The sequence below is a fragment of the Cervus canadensis genome, chromosome 8 (genome assembly GCF_019320065.1).
Source record: "Cervus canadensis isolate Bull #8, Minnesota chromosome 8, ASM1932006v1, whole genome shotgun sequence".
Classification (NCBI taxonomy): domain Eukaryota; kingdom Metazoa; phylum Chordata; class Mammalia; order Artiodactyla; family Cervidae; genus Cervus; species Cervus canadensis.
In genome coordinates, this window is record NC_057393.1 from 9,612,059 (window position 1) to 9,629,928 (window position 17,870).

The 17,870-nt window shown below is 52.5% G+C and overlaps 1 protein-coding gene across 2 annotated transcripts in view; it reads right to left on the minus strand.

The window, feature by feature from the left end:
- HTRA1 (HtrA serine peptidase 1) overlaps window positions 1-14,958 on the minus strand; it is a 57,267-nt gene extending 42,309 nt beyond the window's left edge. Inside the window, exon 1 of one of the 2 annotated variants that reach the window (XM_043475231.1) lies at window positions 14,356-14,958. In XM_043475231.1, the coding sequence (XP_043331166.1) occupies window positions 14,356-14,839 (484 nt within the window). In that variant the 5' untranslated portion in view covers window positions 14,840-14,958. The remainder of the gene's footprint in view (window positions 1-14,355) is intronic. The other variant, XM_043475232.1, reaches the window with a different exon arrangement.
- Between the last annotated feature and the right edge of the window lie 2,912 nt (window positions 14,959-17,870).

Here is a 17,870-nt window from a genome sequence, read left to right on the forward strand (position 1 = left end):
CAGAAGCTGGAAGACTGAGCTTTACCGTGAACGGCGAGCCCCGCCACGCTGCCCCCCACATCGGGACTTTGGATGGCAGGCCTCCACACCTCTGGCGGAGCTCGGGCACCCAGGGCCCCAGCTGGACACCTGTGCCAGGGGAGTAGGCGCGTGGAGCCAGACCGGGAGGCAGGCGGTTAAGTAACCTGACACCGCACAGCTGGGAGAGCGGCTGGTCCACATCCCAGGGAGGCACAAGGATGCTTTTCTCACTGAGCAAAGCTCTCTTTGTGAGGGTGCATGATGGATTGAGCATTACCTCGAGGGGCACAGGAGGAGAAGGGCTGGCCAGCTGAGGGGGAAGAAGGAACAGCAGGCAGCAGTTAAAGGAGCCGGGGCACCAGAGGCGCTCAGGACACCTCCTCCTCTCCCACTGACCTTGGACTACCTTCCCCCTGAGGGTCAGGAGAGACATTGACTTAAACAGGTTCCTAATGGATAATGACCCAGGATGTGCAAAGAGGCTTGTTGTTTAGTTGCTGAGTTGTATCTGACTCTTTGCGACCCCATGGACTGTAGCCCACCAGACTCCTCCATCCACGGAATTTCCCAGGCAATAAAACTGGAGTAAGTTGCCATTTCCTTCTCCAGGGGATCCTCCTAGACCAGGGATCGAACCCATGTCTCCTGCGTTGGCAGGTAGATTGTTTACTGCTGAGCTACCTGGGAAGTCCACAAAGGGGATGGGGCCTCCATTTTGGCAGAGCACTTGCTTGGAGAAGAAAAAAGCATCACCCAGCGAAGGTGGCAAAGATGCCCTGCCAGACACATTTTCTCCATGTTTTCAGTTTGAGCGACTGCATTCTGTTTGCCCCGCTCCATTAGATTCCAAGGACATGTGTCAGCCACGGCTCCAACGTGGAGTCTGGCCCCGCGCTGGTCTGGAGCGTGGAGGCAGCAGAGACAGAAGCGAGACCTTGCACATTCCAGGAAATCAGACCCCCATTCTAATCAGTGCTGTGACTGCAAATTCCAGGGCAGAGGGGCCCGTGCAGCCAGGTTTCTCTGAGCCCTGCAGGGAGAACACACAGGAGGGACAGAGAAGCATCACTTGACTGAGGCCGAGCTGGCCGACTAAGGTCTGAAATCCACCCAGAAATCCTGTGCATCATCAGGGCCACTGTCTGCAAACGTCAGGAACCACGCAACAGAAAAGACAAAGCTTTGGAATTGAGGGTCCCCGGCCCAAAGGCCCTCAGCCCCATTCTTGTGAAAAGAAACTGAATATTCACAGGTAGCAACTGTTTTTTGGTTTTTTATTTTTTAAGATTCACAATTGGATGGAGGACCACTACACTCTCTCTTTTGCAGAGAAATAAAAAAGCAAGATGGAGGGGAGTTACGTGTGACCCATTTTTCCGCTCCTACTGAATAAAGGAGGAAGACGGGGCGGAGCCGGGGAGGCTGGCCTCGATTTCCAGCCCGCACTGGCACTTTCAAGGCCTGGCAGCTCCTGGCTTTCCGGCACAGTCTCCCAGACGGCTCAGAGTGGGAAAAGCTCGCCCGACGCCAGACCTCAGGCTGCAAACCCGTCCCCCACCTCCACGTGCCCTGAGAGGGTGCCTGTCTGCAGGGACTGGGCCGAGGCTGCCACCGAGGATGCTGGAAAAGACTCGGGCAGGTGAAGTGAAGGAGGAGAGAGACAACCCAAACAAGTCGAAGACAGCCTCCCCGGAGGAGGAGAATGGCTTTCAGGGGGCACCCGGCCAGCTGGCCAGTCAGTCATAAGCAAGGCCCAATTCTCTGCAGTTTCAACTTTACTGGTAAAAGGTAAAAGGCCTTTTCCAGAACAATGCGTCTATGTTTAAAGGTGCCTGTCATTGATAATCGCTTTTCAGTCTCACTGGCAAAAAAGAAAAAAGTCCTCGCTTGCATACCCATGCTGAATGCTTGGGTTTGCTGGGTATTGTTGCCTTTCATAGGTTTGTTGTTTGTTTTTTTTTTTTTTCTGACGTGTTTGACGTATTAGGGAAAAAAAAAAGAGTTTCCAATCCATTCCACCGCACAATTTCTTTTTTCAGAAGTCTCCTGAACACCCAGCATGATGTGTCTATTATTATCTTTGGGGAAACGGCTGACTACTCAGCTCACAAAAACACTATTAACTTTCCTCCTGATAAGCATCTGGCTCCGGTCTTGACCTTCCCAGATTTCTCAGCCCCGTTCTCTTCCTGCTCCAGCTCCTCCTGCTTGTTGTGTCTGAAGTGGCCAAGGCAGTTCAGGCTTCTGCGAAGCCTCCAGCCTCAAGCAGCGGGCTGGGAGGTGACCGGTCTGTCAATGAAGGGCCTGGGACACACTCCTGGGCTGTCAGCAGCCACCCTCCTACAGGCCCTGGTGGAGAAGGGCAGGCCTGGGGCTTGGGGTTAGAAGATGGGAAAGTATGGGGGCAAGGATGTGATGGTGAACCAATACCCTCCATCTGGGTAGGGACCATCCAGAGAGGTACCCCCTCTGCCCATTTACTGATAAGTACTATCCTTGAGCTTCCCAGGTGACTCTGTAGTAAAGAATCCGCCTGCCAAGCAGGAGATGCAAGTTCAATCCCTGGATCAGGAAGATCCCCTGGAGGAGGGCATGGCAACCCACTCCAGTATTCTTGCCTGGGAAATCCTGCGGACAGAGAAGCCTGGCGGGCAACAAAGGGGATCGCAAAGAGTTGGACATGACTTAGCAACTAAACGGTAAACCGTCCTCCGGTTAAGAGCAGGGTAACTTGTAAAACTGAGACAAAACTCAGAAGAAATCTTTGACTCAAGTGAGAAGTAAAAAGTGGGTCTTAAGACCTAAGACGAGCCATTTCCCTTCTCTGAGCCTCAGTTACCTCATCAGTAGGATGAGGGGGCTGACTAAACCATTTCCAACATCCTTTCCAGCTCCCAAAAAAATTATATGATCTAATATATCTGAAAAGTGCATTTCCTGATCTTTCCCTTTCAGTACGTAATTCCCATCCTTATAGAATATTCTTATTTTCCATCTTGGCTTCCTGCAGCCTGTGTTCCAGCTTCTTCTGGGCCGCCTCAGCTGTCTAGACTTTCAAAGTGACGTTTGGGGCTGGGATTAGGGAAACCCTAATGAAGAAGAGGGGATAAAATAAAAGTCTGGCCTTCCTATATTCACACAACAGAATATTGTTTGGTCATAAAACAAGGTGAAGCATGGACACCCATAATGTGGATGAACCTTGAAAATATTACAGTCAGTGAAAGAAGGTAGTTACAAAGGACCACAAATGTATGATTCCATTTATATGAAATGTCCAGAACACGGAAATCCATAGAGACGGAAAGCAGATTCGTGGTTCCAAGGGAAAGTATGGAAAGACTGGAAAGTATGAAGAGACTGCTAATGGGTACCGGGTTGCTTTTCGGAGTGATGAAAGTATTCTAGAATTACACAGTGATGACAGTTGGCACTACTCTGTAAATATATTGACCTGTCTGCTTTAAAGGGGTGAATTTTATGGTATATGAATAATATCTCAGTAGAATTGCATAGTCAGTTTCTTTTTACTTCTTTAATGTGGCTACTGGAAAATTGTATTTTGTATATGTGGCTCCTGTTGTATTTTGGTCTATGTGTAACCAAACATTCCAGTAAACATATTGTTCATTTTTCCAAACAAGCACAAACAGTCTGGCCTCCTCCTGCATCCTGAACTGAGTTGGCATCCGGGAGACTGACAGCAGAGAGCCCTGGGCTGGGAGTCCAGGGACTCAGAGCCTCTGTCACATCCTGGCTTGTGACCTTGGGTTTTCACAGCCCCTCGCTGGTCCTGGCCCCGCAGGGAAAACACAAATGTTGGACCACACAATCCCCATTAGGTCAGACAGCCCTGGTGGCTCAGATGTAAAGCATCTGCCTGCAATGCAGGAGACCCAGCTTCAATCCCTGGGTCAGGAAGATCCCCTGGAGAAGGAAATGTCAACCCACTCCAGTCCTCTTGCCTGGCAAATTCCATAGACGGAGGAGCCTGGTGGGCTACAGTCCATGGGGTCGCAAAGAGTCGGACACAACTGAGCGATTTCACTTTCTTTTCTTTCACTTTCAGCAGGTAAAATCAAATTTTAAAAGTTCTTATTCTACCCCAAACATTATTTATCTCCTAAAAGCAGTCGACTTGGGAATAAAAGTCACATAAACACAGACCAGGTAATTTACTGACGAAGCAGAGTGACTGGTTTAGTACCATTGATTCCATTTATCCTGATGGATTTCTTTGGGGACAGTTTCTTCCTGGTTGCCCCAGCTTTCAGTGATTTAGGAGATTGTTAATTCTGTAGCCAATGGCAATGTATATGGGTATAATCCCCTCGAAAATACTTTGGCAACGTACACCATGGGCCATAAAAACTCTTACCCTTTCATCCAGTCATTGTGCTTTTTAGTATCTATCCCCAAAGAATAACCAGATACAGAAAGCCATAAACACAAAAATGTTTGGTTTGGGAAAAACATGGCCCAAATGAACACAAAAAGGACTTGCTAACCAGATGGTGATAACGTTCGGGAGAGAAACGATGAAGCTGCTGGAATAACAGTGGAATCCTAGATCTTTTTTATTCTTTTCTTTTTGATGTGATTAAAGTATAACTTCCAAAAACTGGCATAGTGTAATATGCCATCAAAGCATTTCCCATGATGTCTAAGCAGCATGGTGAAGAGAAATTAAAAAGAGCCTTTATGCTGAGAGAGGAAAATCTTAGTATATTCGTCCCCAAGAAAATCAAACCACAGCGTAAAAGATATTGAAGCATCTCAGCCCTGACTTATCTGGCATGTCTACTATGATATTTATACTGACTTTTTTCTTTTTAGCAGGAGGACTGTAATTATGGTTCAAGGGCATTAATAGGTGCTTAGAACTCGTGAGAGGAGAAGTCAGTCATTATATGGATAGCCTTTTGATCATCTTCCAATCCAAGCAGATTATTTTTGGCGGGGGTGGAGGAAGCTTTCTTTAGCATCATTTTGTAATGAGACTAAATGAAAGTGCCCACTGTCTCCCTGCCTCATGGAAATGGTGTGCATGGACCCCCGCCTCTCCCAAACAGCCCCCTGATTTAGCAGGAAGGGACAGCTGAGGAGGGAAGCGATCCAGTGTGGAACCCACACCGGCCCACCACCCTCCTACCCCGATGAGCTAAGCAGCTTGTGAGAGTCATGTTCCCTTTGGATGCCTCTCTCTAAAGTGAAGGGTTGGGCTATGGGACCTTCGAGAACCGTCCACACTCAGATTTCGAGCTCTGGGATTCTGACCACAAGCCAACTGGTGGTTCTGACCAGTCAACAGTGCCTCTGCAGGGAAGGAGGTGTCTTTGTCCACAGGATCCCAGAAAACATGAAAGTGGAGAGTTGATGAGGTTAGAGATGGGTCGTGGAAGGTGTGTGCACACAGTTGTACGTGTCAGAGGATGGAGGAGACAGCAGTTCTGAGCTCCAGAAAAGACCCCGGAGACATTAACACCTATCTTTCAGGAACCAATAGACCAAGCAGGCAGGAAATCAGTAAGGATGCATTTGACCCAAACGGCATTATCAATCCACTAGACCTAAATGATGTTTACAAAACACTCCATCCAACAATACCAGAAAATTCTGCTGTTCACATGGACCGTTCACCAAGAGACACCAGAGAACACGTTCTGGACCAGAGAACACATCCTAACCAATTTAAAAGAACAGAAATCACGCAGAGTATGTTCTTAGACCACAGAGAAACTGAACCAGAAATCAACAGAAGGCGAGCTGGAAAATCCCCAAGGGTTTGGAGATTAAATAACATGCTTCTAAGTAACACTTAGGTCAACGATGTCTCAGGAATAGTTGGGAAATGAGGCAGACTGGGGTTCAAATTCTGGCTCCTCCTCCCTCTCCTGAGTAGCTCTGGAGAGTTATCACTCACTTCTCAGAGCCTCATCTACTCGTCAGCTGGACAATGAGATAACACTCCTCTCTCCCTGGGTGGCGATGAGGGATGCACGAGGTGGGCTCATGACACCAAGGGCACAGCACCCAGCTCCCAGGAAGCACCCAGCAGTGGGAGCTCTCCCGGTCATGGTTCCATCCACAGCACCTGGTTGTCCAGGAGAATACTGACCCTTCTCCCCTCTCCCCCAGGCTAGCTCAGTCTCTGCCAGAGAGACGCACTTGTGACTGCCGAGTGCCAAGCCTTCGCTCCTCTGTATCCAGTTGGCAGCCATCGGCCTGGGCAACCCCAGCTGGCAAAACCCTCTGTGTCCATCCATCCCCACCAAGTGGTGATGACCACTTGGAATACTGGCCACAAAGAGAGGGCTCTCCTAGTCACGGGGTGTGAGATGACTCAACTGTTGGATGAGCGAGTAAAACCTCGCCTGAGGCTGTGTGCAAGGGAACTCTACTGCAGATCTTGCCAAACTCGGAGGGAAAAAAAATTCATCAGGCAGACAGGCCTACCGTCTTCTTCTCGAGATCAGATTGCACAATTAACGAGAAAGATGTTTCCTGAGGTTTGAAAATATTGCACAAGGCTCTGACTCATTAAGACAGAGCTTATTCAAATTTGAAAACTATCGCAAATTCCAGCCACAACAATGTGCCCTGTGAAACCACCATGTGCCCAAGGAGATATAATTATCTCCTGATGAGGGACCAGCCGCTGTCACGTGACGCTGGGTAGGACTGCTTTTATGGCAAGTGCTGACATGCCAATTTGTACCGGGGATCGAAAACAATAGGCCACCCGTGGACTCTCAACTTATGTATTTTTCCCTTCAGATGTGACAAATCTTTCCTCATAAGGAATTCCCGAAGCATGGAAAACAAACCAAGCATCAATCAAGAGGGTCTCAGGGTTTCTATGCACTGCTCTGTCCTGGGCATCACAAACCCTAGGAAGGGTGAACCAGATGACATTTGGAAAATCCCAGCTGTCCCAGACAGGTATCTCTTCAGTCCAGAGAAGTCACAAGCTTCTTAGGTGATGCAGACAATGACTGGGGGATTCAAAGGGTGACAGGCAAGGTGGTGTCTGAGTCCTTCTGCCCAGAGAAGCTTTTCTAACATGTTTGTTTGCAAACTCCAAGTCAGCCTCCAGGACACAGGCCTGGTGTCACCCTCCTCCTCTGTGATGCCTCCTTTAACCCACACACACCCCTTATCCCCAGGAAGACATCAAGACAGCACCACCTCCACTGAGCTGACTCCTCCTTGGCTATCTCTGTGATAATGATGACAATGATAATTATGACAACTAACACAGACCCAGTTCTAGTAATGCACTAGGTATGGTCCTAAGCACTGAGGGCATATAATTAGCTGCTTCCATCTTTCAACAATCCTATGACATAGGTATGTACGCACCATTATTTTCATTATGATTTTACTGATGAAGAAAATGAAACTGAGAGAGTCTGTCACATAAGAGACGTCATCCCTTTAGAGTGTGGTGATCTGACTCAAGAGAGTTCCAGAAAAACATCTATATCAGCTTCATTGACTACGCTAAAGTCTTTGACCGTGTGGATCACAACAAACTGTGGAAAATTCTTCAAGATATGGGAATACCAGACCACCTTACCTGCCTCCTGAGAAATCTGTATGCAGGTCAAGAAGCAACAGTTAGAACCGGACATGGAATAACAGACTGGTTCCAAATTGGGAAAGGAGTACGTCAAGGCTGTATATTGTCACCCTGCTTATTTAACTTACATGCAGAGTACATCATGTGAAATGGCAGGCTGGGTGAAGCACAAGCTGGAATCAAGACTGCCGGGAGAAATATCAGTAACCTCAGATATGCAGATGACACCATCCGTATGGCAGAAAGCAAAGAGGAACTGAAGAGCCTCTTGATGAAAGTTAAAGAGGAGAGTGAAAAAGCTGGCCTGAAACTCAACATTCAAAAAATTAAGATCATGGCATCCAGTCCCATCACTTCATGGCAAACAGATGGGGAAACAATGGAAACAGTGACAGACTTTATTTTCTTGGGCTCCAAAATCACTGCAGATGGTGACTGCAGCCATAAAACTAAAAGACGCTTGCTGCTTGAAAGAAAAGCTATGACAAATCTAGAAAGCATATTAAAAAGCAAAGACATCACTTTGCTGACATAGGTCCATCTAGTCAAAGCTATGGTTTTTCCAGCAGTCATGTATGGATGTGAGAGTTGAACCATAAAGAAAGCTGAGCACTGAAGAATTGATGCTTTTGAACTGTGGTGCTGGAGAAGACTCTTGAGAGTCCCTTGGACAGCAAGGAGATCAAACCAATCAATCCTCAAGGAAAGCAGTCCTGAATATTCATCGGAAGGACTGATGCTAAAGCTGAAGTTCCAATTCTTTGACCACCTGATGAGAAAAACTGACTCATTAGAAAAGTCCCTGAAGCTGGGAAAGGTTGACAGCAGGAGAATGGGTTGACAGAGGATGAGATGGTTGAATGGCATCATCGACTCAATGGACATGAATTTGAGCAAACTCTGGGAGTTGGTGATGGACATGGAAGCCTGGCGTGCTGCAGTCTATGGGGTCGCAAAGAGTTGTACACAACCGAGCGACTGAACTGAACCGATCAGGCTCCTTAAGCTGGGTGTGATACGACCTACTACAAACTCCTCGACATCATGGACTACCCAGCCTTACTTACCTCTGACTCCTTCTACCTGGACGTTTTGAGTACACAGTAGGTGTTCAATAAATGCTCTGAATGAACTTAGAACTCACGTCGTTAATTCCAAAAGCTGAAATCTGAGCCCTTCCAGCAGCAACAGACATGCCTCTTCAATGGAAGCCTTTTGGAAAAGCATGTGGGATGGCTACGCTTCTCAATTTCTCTGTTGACATTAATTTTCTTTCTTTTTAATAGCAGGGTAGATGGGGAAGGAAAGAGAAAAGACTCAGGAGGGATCTTGCTCCAGAGGACACCTGCAGCCCAGCCTGGGAGCCCCTGGGAAGCAGGGAGGACCAGCAGGTTCAATGCAGCTCACCTCCTGCGTCTAGACGTGTCTCCACAGTGGTCACTGGGGAACTGCCGCAGCCGGCACAAAGCTGCAGTCCAAGGCCACCAGGCCCTAGATGGGCTACAGGCATCAACGCCCACCTTGGCGTTAACTCTCAATAACTTAAGAAAAAGAAATAACTCTTGAAGAAGTCACTCCAGACTTTAAAACAGGGATGTGTGTGTGTGTCCGACTCTTTGTGACCTCATGGTAGCCCGCCAGGCTCCTCTGTCCCTGGCATTCTCCAGGCAAGAATACTAGAGTGGGTTGCCATTTCCTCCTCCAAGGGATCGTCCCGACCCAGAGATCGAACCCATGTCCCTTGCATCTCCTGCATTAACAGGCGGATTCCTTACCACTGTGCCACCCGGGAAGCCCCCCAAGCAGGGATGATGTTACCGTAATTCTTCAGAGAGAGAATCATACACCATTCCATCCAGAAAACCCCTCAGGGATCACTGGTCCAATTCCCTCACTGATGAGGCTTTGTGAGGTCAGAGGCTGGCCACCTGGGCAGGTAACAGCCTAGGCAGGGGTCAGAGCCAGGCTTGGCCCACCAGTCCTTCCACCCGAGTTGGCCTTCCAAGGAACCCTCATCCACTGCCAAGCTTGATCTCTTCTTCAAACTAAGCCTGACCAGGGCTATTTATTCACTTAAAATAAAAGCTCATGGAAAGTCTGATTTCTCAATCCAAGGCATGAAATGATGTCCAGGATTGTACAACTGCTCGTGGACTCAGAGTCCAGCACCGCCGTCCTGAGGCTGTCGGACGTCTGACCACAGTTAGCTCATGGTCCTGCCGTAATCACTCACTGAATGCAGTTATTTTAAGCGCTAATGCAACCTATTTACGGCTCCTCTGCATGGAACGAAGTTACTCAAACGCTTGGCTTCTAGACACTTGGCTTACCAATTTTATGAAACCTTAATATTTTAACTATTTGGTGGCTCAGACAGTAAAGAATCTGCCTGCAATGAGGGAGGCCTGGCTTCGATCCCTGAGTTGGGAAGATCCCCTGGAAGACAGCACGGCAACCCACTCCAGTATTCTTGCCTGGAGAATCCCCATGGACAGAGGAGCCTTGGGGGTTACAGTCCATGGGGTCACGAAGAGTTGGACACGGCCGAGTGACTAAGCACAGCAGAGCAAGACCAACAGACAGCCAAGGAAGATGACCAACCAGCGTGAGCAAAGTCCTTATAAATTACTTCTAAGCTGGTGGTGGCTCTTCACCAGGAGTGCGTGGCCCAGCCTCCCCCAGAAGCCCTTCCTTGTCAGGCCTTGGGTGGGACCAAGATGGGGAGTCCCTGAGCTTCGAGACCTCTGGGCTCGGGGCTGCTGTTTGAGGCAGGGGTGGGGTGCTTTCCTGGACTGTGCACGAGGAGGAGAAAAAAGATTAGGCTTCCGATACTTGGGGAGTCTTTTTGGGCCTCTTTCCTGGCTTCCTGTCCGTTTTTCAGCAGAGACCGGTCAGAGATCCTGGCTAGTTTTTTGCAATGTCTGGGACTCCAAAGAAGCTTTTCTCTGCCCAAGAACAGTCTGGGGCCCAGGGCTTTGGTTTGGAAATATCTCTAGTACAGCTCCTTCTGTGCTTTTTAATTTTTTTTTTTTTTCCAGCAAGAGCTGCCTTAATGGCATCTGGGGGCAACCATGTTCTCCAACGGCTGTGCTGGTGGAGCGAGCGCCGTGACGTGTCCTGTGTTTCATCTCAAGGCCACGGCCATCTGGAGCTCTGTTTATTCCAGCTATTCTCTTCAGCTTAGCTGGGGTTGGCTTATAATCTCGGTTTCTCTGTCAACAGCACAGAATGAATATGAATGGGCTGTGGACCAGATGCACGGGTTCAAGTCCTGGGCAAGGCACAGCTCTGTGACTCTGTCTCCCAGCTGTCATCCCGGGAGGACGACACCACACCCCTCATGGGGTTGCTGGGAGGATCAAATGGGTTGGCACAGGGCTGGCACAGAACAAGCAGGAGATATATGTTAGCCCTTATTATCAGGTTATTATTACTTGCAATCCCTTTTTTTTTTTTTTTTTTTAAATGTAATCCCCTGATCAGTGTAGAGCTTCTGCTTTAAACTAATCCAATCAGCTCCTGGTGGAAGACAGCAGCTCTCTAATCTCTGGTATAACTGTACACTTTGTCAGCCAAACCTTGACAGCAGCGTTGATTTCTGAAATAGATGATGCGCCCTCATTTCCAGAACCATGATTAGAGACCCTCTCCAAAGTCTTTGTGAAGCAGCTCATAGACGAAAGTGCCCTCTTTTCAGGGCTGGTGCACTGGGATGAGCCTGAGGGATGGGATGGGGAGGGAGGTTGGAGGGGGATTCAGGATGGGGAACACATGTATACCCATGGCTGATCCACGACAATGTATGGCAAAAACCACTACAATACTGCAAAGTAATTAGCCTCCGATTAAAATAAATACATTAAAAAAATAAAAAATTTTTAAAAAGTGCTCTCTTTTGAATGGGGACATATCCCACCATCCAAAGATCCGCCGCGACTCCCACAGGCTGCTCAGCAGCCCCCCTCCCCTCCCCTGCCCTCTCTCTCTCCACCCCAGTCAAACCCTCCTTGTGATCCCAGGACTGGCAGAGCCGCTCCTGCCCAGGGAGCTCCTTCCCCACGTCCTCACGAGGCTCGCTCCAACTCCAGGCTGCTAGTCCAACGACGCCTCCTCTAAAAGACCTCCCACGGCCACTCCAGCTAAAGGAACGCTCCGGCCAAGCCTCGGAGCCAGAGCCAGCGGCCAATGCACCGCACTGAACAATGACGTCAGGTGACCTGCTCATGGGCAAGGCTTCGACTGAATGAAGCCTTGGCTCCCAGGCTCCTGTCCTCAGAGATACCTCTGGAAAGTCAGCGGCAGTAGGCTGGATGCAGGGATCGGTGGGGGGCGGAGGGGGGGGGGGCGGGTGGCAGGGAGCAGGGGGAGCGGAGAAGGGCAGCAAAAGCAAAACCTTTCATTGAGGAAAGAAAGACTGGGTGGCCGTGGATTTCCAGTACCTCTGGTTTCTTCTTCCATTCATTTGTTCATTCAACATCCTCCCCACACACACATCTGCCAGGTGCCTCCCAAGTGCCCAGCAGACACACACACACACACACAGTGCCGGATGCACCGTGGAGCTCAGTAAATATTTGCAGAAAGAAAGGACAGTGGAGAACCTCTCTGCACCCTCTGTCTCTCTCTCCTCTCACCACGCTCATCCTCCTGGGTCTGTCCCCTCTCTGGCTCTCCCCGAAGCCTGCTGCGGGCCTGCTGGCCAGCGGCAGACGACCTGTTCTCCGCATACACACATGGTGACTCTTAATGACTCCGCCAACTCCAAAACTTGCTAAGTGACTCCACCTCGCTGGCAATCAATCTGGGACTCCAATAGTGCCAGTTATTCAGGATCCTGTGCCCTGAGACTACAAACAGTAACAACTGACTTGTTTTTGACAAAAAAAAAAAAAACATGCAATGTGCTTTTTTAAAGTCCTCACCTCACACCCAAATTATGGCATGCATCATGCCTCTGTGCCCCGGTGTGGTCTGCTTTCCACCGCTAGCTTCATCCTACCCAGCTTTTTTGTTTTGTTTTGTTGTTGTGAGCCGCCTGGCTCAGGAACATCTGAGAACACAACCCAGCCCGTCCCCTCTGGCCCTGGGACTCTGCGCCACCAACCTGGGTCACCCCGATGCCTCCCCAGCCACACCAATCTACTCATCAAACAAGGCTGGGCTCAGCCTGCATCCCCCCCTCCCCGCCACTCCACTTGGGACACACTTCGGGGCCTCCCCAGACTTCCTTTACCCTCCCCAACGTCTGTTCCCCAGCCCGGTAAAGCATTGGGTTGTTTCTGAATAAGGCTGTCTGGGTTCAAATTCCAGCTGAGTGACCTTGGGCATGTAATTCACCCTTAGGTGTCCCACCTGTCAAATGGAAATGACTTCCCTCCTCTTGAGGCTGTGAAGGCCGAGTGTGGTCGCACGTGTAACACACCCGGCCCAGGGACTGGGGCGCCAAGTGGGCACCCAATACACATGCGTCGTGGTGCCCAAACCCAGACTGGGCAGGTTCACTTCCCTCTGGAATAGTCTCCTCCACCCTCTAACTAGGCTGTTTCCGGAGGGCGGAGGTTCTGCGTGTTACCTGTACGGCTCTGGCACCCTCCTCCCCAGGTTGGTTAGCCTGTGCTGGGGGGCCCCGGGTTGGTCCTAGACCATTTGCCTACCAAGAAAACCTAGCCTAGCTCCCCGGGGCTGGGCTCCCGTCTTCCCGTCTCCATGTACGGCCCGCGGTCAGGAGGCAGCCTTCAGGCTGAGGGCAAGTGCCCTGCCAAGCAGGGCTGGCCCGTCCCCACACCACTGGATTGGCCGGAGCTGAACTCAGCATTGTTTTTCCACATGGTCTCTGGGACTGGAGAGAAGCATCCTTCGGGAAGGTCCCGCGAGAGAGTTAGAGGATGGCTCCACCCTTCGCTCCCCCTACCCCCGCCTCCCGGGCCAGGACGGGTCTTACTGATACAGAAAAGATGCTTCATGAGGGAGAAAGCTACACTTTTTCCTCACCCCTAGCGCGCTCCCCTCACCCCTGCCTCTGCCTTTTCCCTGATCCACGGTCAGCTTATTCAAAAAGAGCCACTTTCATTTTTGTACGGCTGGCTCAAAACCCAGGAAGAGAGGCTGGCATCAGTGCCCGCTACGCCTCCTTAAAACCGGTGCTTGACCGGGAAACCCTGGCGGGGGGCAGAAACCGGGGAGCCTGAAGGGCATGGCCACCTCTTTCAAATAAAAAGTTAAAAGTTCTCAGCCAGGAGATCGCTAATGTGAACATGAACCCTGTTCATCTTAAGGGGGGTGGGGGGGCGGCTGAAGAGAAGGAAGGGAAAGCCACAGAAATGAGACTTGGTGGTCCCAACACCCCGGGCTCACTCAGCACCGGACACTCTTCCCAGCCCCGAACTTCTCAACCCTCTTTATGCCCACATTCCCGTCTTGTTTGTCCCCCAGGCCCTGGCGCGGTGTGGTTCCCCGCGGGGCAACCAGCAGGCGGCCATGGGCCCCGGCATCGGGTTCCCCGGGGGGGTGGGGCGGTCTTCGGGGTAGAGCAGGGCCATGGACCGCCACGCGCCGAACCGACCTTGCGCTTGGCGCAAAGCTCCGTTCCGAGGGAGCCCGCGGATCGCTGCCACCCAGGGGGTCGGTGCCCGCCTCTCCCAGCCAGTGGGTGCCCCCGGAAGACCCAAACAAAGCATCGCGGCCCCTCTCCCGGCCCGTCCGTTCCTCGGGGGCGGGATGTCACGACCTGGGAGCTCCCAGAGCCCCGGTACCTTGGCCGCAGGCGCCGCGCTGCAGGACGATGACCGGCGGCTGATGCAGCCGCTCGGAGCGACGGCTGGCGGCACGCAGCTGGCACAGGTTGGCGTAGGTTTTGGCGTCGCTGCCGCACACCGGCTCGTTGCTGGCGCACACGCAGAGGCCAGATTGCGCTCGCCGCCGCACCGTGGCCGAGGCTGGCACTCCGAAGGGCACCACGCACTGCAGCCCCTCGCCGCAGGGACCCTCTTGCAGGCCGCACTCGGCCCCCTCGGGCGCGCCGCACACCTCGCAGCAGCCACACGCGTCGCGGACGCGGCCGCCCTCGCAGGATCCCGGCGGCGGGGCGCAGCGCGCAGGGTCGCAGCGCTCCGGACACCCGGCGGCGCCCGGCGCCGAGCGTCCGGCCCGGGCCGGCTGCGCCGAGGCGGACGCCGGGAGCAGCAGCAGCAGCAGCAGCAGCGGCGGTGGGAGGAACGGGGAGCGCGGGGACTGCATGGCGACTCCGACGGCAGCGGCGGCGGCGGCGGGCTGGGCGAGGGCCGGAGAGCGGCGCCGGGCAGAGCGCGGGAGGGACTCGGTACGAGCGAGTGCGCGCGGCCGCGCGGCCCAGCCCATTGGCCTCGCGGCGGTGACGAGCCGCCTTGGGGACGGGCACTGCGCCCGGGAGGGGGGCCGACCGGATGGCGGGGGATGGGGGGGCGGTGCGGGCGGGAGGGGGGCAGGCGGGCGGACCGGGGACCGCCCGCGGCGGGGCAGGGCGGGCGCTGCGGGGCTCGTGGGCGCGGGCAAGCGGGCGGGGCGGCGCGCGGGTGGGTCCGGCGGCTCGCGGGGCTCTGCTTCCCGGTCTCCGCTTTCCACGTATCCGCTTCTCGCGGCTTTCTCCGCCGCCACTCGGGACCTTAAAATCAAACAGAGGCTTCGCACAGGGGAACCCGCGCGGGGCCGGCGCGCGAGCGCCCGGGAAAGTTCCCGCAAACTGCCGAGTTGGGGACCCGCCCGGCCGCGGTGGGGGGGCAGTGGCTCAGACCCCGGGCCGGGTCACGCGCTCCAGGGCAGGGAGGCGAATATCTCTCTGGAACTGAGCCCCGCGCTCAGCACGCGCGACCGTGACCGTGGACACCCCCCAGCGAAGAAGGCGGGGCCCGCGGGGCTGGCACAAAGCCAGCGCCCATACCCGCCGACAAGCGACAAAAGCAGAGAGCAGAAATAGTTAGAATATAGTCATTAGAGTCATTTCAAAAGTTACGGGTGGGATGCGTGCTTGTGGCTGCCCAGAAGGGCTGGGGAAGGGGACGCGACAGGCTGCGGGGTGCGGGGGTTGGGGTGGGGGGCGGTGGTCGGAGAGGGGCTGTGTACTGTTTGAATCTTTCACCACGTGCCTGATTCCCTCCAAACGCTATTAAATAAAGGAGCTCGCCTTTGATCCCCCACTCGAGAGTCTTTGGTGCATATCATTTGGGACTGAAGTTAATCTAGGCGTGGCCAGGAGGAGCAGGGGCGACCCCGGAGGTGGTGCCCGTGCCTGGGCGGTGCCAGGCCCGCAGGTGGGCAAAGCTGGCACCGAAGGATCCGGGAGGAGGAGGGCTCCCGCAGCCCTGAGCCAGGGCAGAGGCGCCCAGGGGCACTGGGCTGGCCTTAGAGGAAAGGTAGTGGTGGAGGCTTAGCGACTATTCGCTGTTCTTCTGTATTTCGTTGTTCCCTTGGGTACCGGGTACTTTTCCAACAAAAATTGTTTAAATGTAAAATCCGAATATGTATAACTCCCCCCCACCTCAAAGCACCTCCCAAATGTGAGACATGTTAGCGTCCAGGGTCCAGAGGGGTCCCCGAGCCCAAGAAACTGGCCAGCAGGAGGTCCACATCCTGGGGCATGACAAGATGTTTTGGCCTTGTACTGAGTGTCTGGACCCCAGGGCAGTATTTCCTAAAGCCAGGACCTCACCTTATGGGAAGGGAGACCTGCGCTCAGAATTGACTCAGCCCTGGATTTGGGGGGTAAGGGGTGAAAGATACCTGATTAGAGGCCCCAAGTGCTCAACTGGCTGAGATTACCCAAAAAAGAGGAGTTGGCCTGGTGTCACAGAGGAATAATATGCAAATCCATCAGGAAATGAAAAGACTCTCCCCACTGTAGCCCAGCTAGCAGACGAGATAAACGGGCCCGCCGTGGTGAAGAGACTGATGAAAACTTCTTTTCATCCAATACTTGTATTTTACAGATGAGAAAACTGGAGGCCAGAAGGGGTAAGTGACTCCCAGGTCACGCAAGTTGGGAGTGATGGAGCCACCACACTTTCTAAACAGGCCCTGCCCGTCCGTTGGCCGCATCCTCCATCCTCCAGCCAAGTGGCCAGACTGCAGAGTGAACCAGCTGATTCAAAGCAAAACATGACCACAACTTATCCAAGCTCCTTCCTGGTCAGAGAATAAGTCCCTGAGTGTCTCACTGAGTCCCCATCACCCTCTCCCTCCGATTCTTCACTCCATTCCCCCCACTGCATATATTTTGCTCCCCCAGTGCTGAATAACTTGCATTTTCTGGAACATACCTTCCTGTTTAAGGCTTCTCTGCCTTAGCTCAAGCTCTCCTCTCTGTCTGAAGCATCCTTCCTCCCCTCCCAGGGTAAGTTAGCATGACCTAGTGAAGCAGGTGGGAGCCATGTCATCTGATGGGCTTGAATTCAGAATCCCAGTCTGGCCCTTAATTCTGTAACTTTCTGCAAGTTGGATCTCAGGGACGTTCACCAGGAAAATGGCAGCGACCTTGGGTCTCCCTGGAGGAACTAATCGAAGTGTGTTTTCAGCAATGGAACAACTCCTGTGATGGTTTGCAACCTAAAAGAAGTTTTTGTGCTGGTGATGATCAGAAGTGCAAGCCACAGAGGCCACAGCGCTGATCCACTAGGGAAGGAAGACAGCATCTCTTTGCTGTTGGAAACCACACTGGCGGTTTCATCACAAGGGGCCAACCAAAGGAGGAACAGAAGACCAAGCCAAGCCTGAGAAGCAGAATTGGAGAGAGACTCTGGTTTGATTCCTGGATTGGGAAGTTCCCCTGGAAAGGGATAGGCTACCCACTCTAGTATTTTGGGGCTTTCCTGGCTCAGACGGTAAAGAATCCACGCACAATGTGGGAGACCCCAGTTTGATTTCTGGGTTGGGAAGGTCCCCTGGAGGAGGGCATGGCAACCCACTCCAGTATTCTTGCCTGGAGAATCCCTGTGGACAGAGGAGCCTGATGGGCTGCAGTCCATAGTGTTGCAAAGAGTCAGACACGACTGAGCGACTAAACACAGCACAAAAGGCTTTAGAAGGACCAGGATTGCATCATGATCACCTCCCAGGTGTGAGTGCAGCTCACCTTTCGGCTCCGAGGATGAGATGGGTCACCAAGGAGACAGCTTGAGTCCCAAGAGGACCATGGATGCCAAGTTAGAAGATTAAAGTCCCCCCAGAAGGATTATGGGGACCTGAACCATCCACACAGGAGGGTGCTGTGTGTGTGTGTATGCCTCGTGTGCATGAC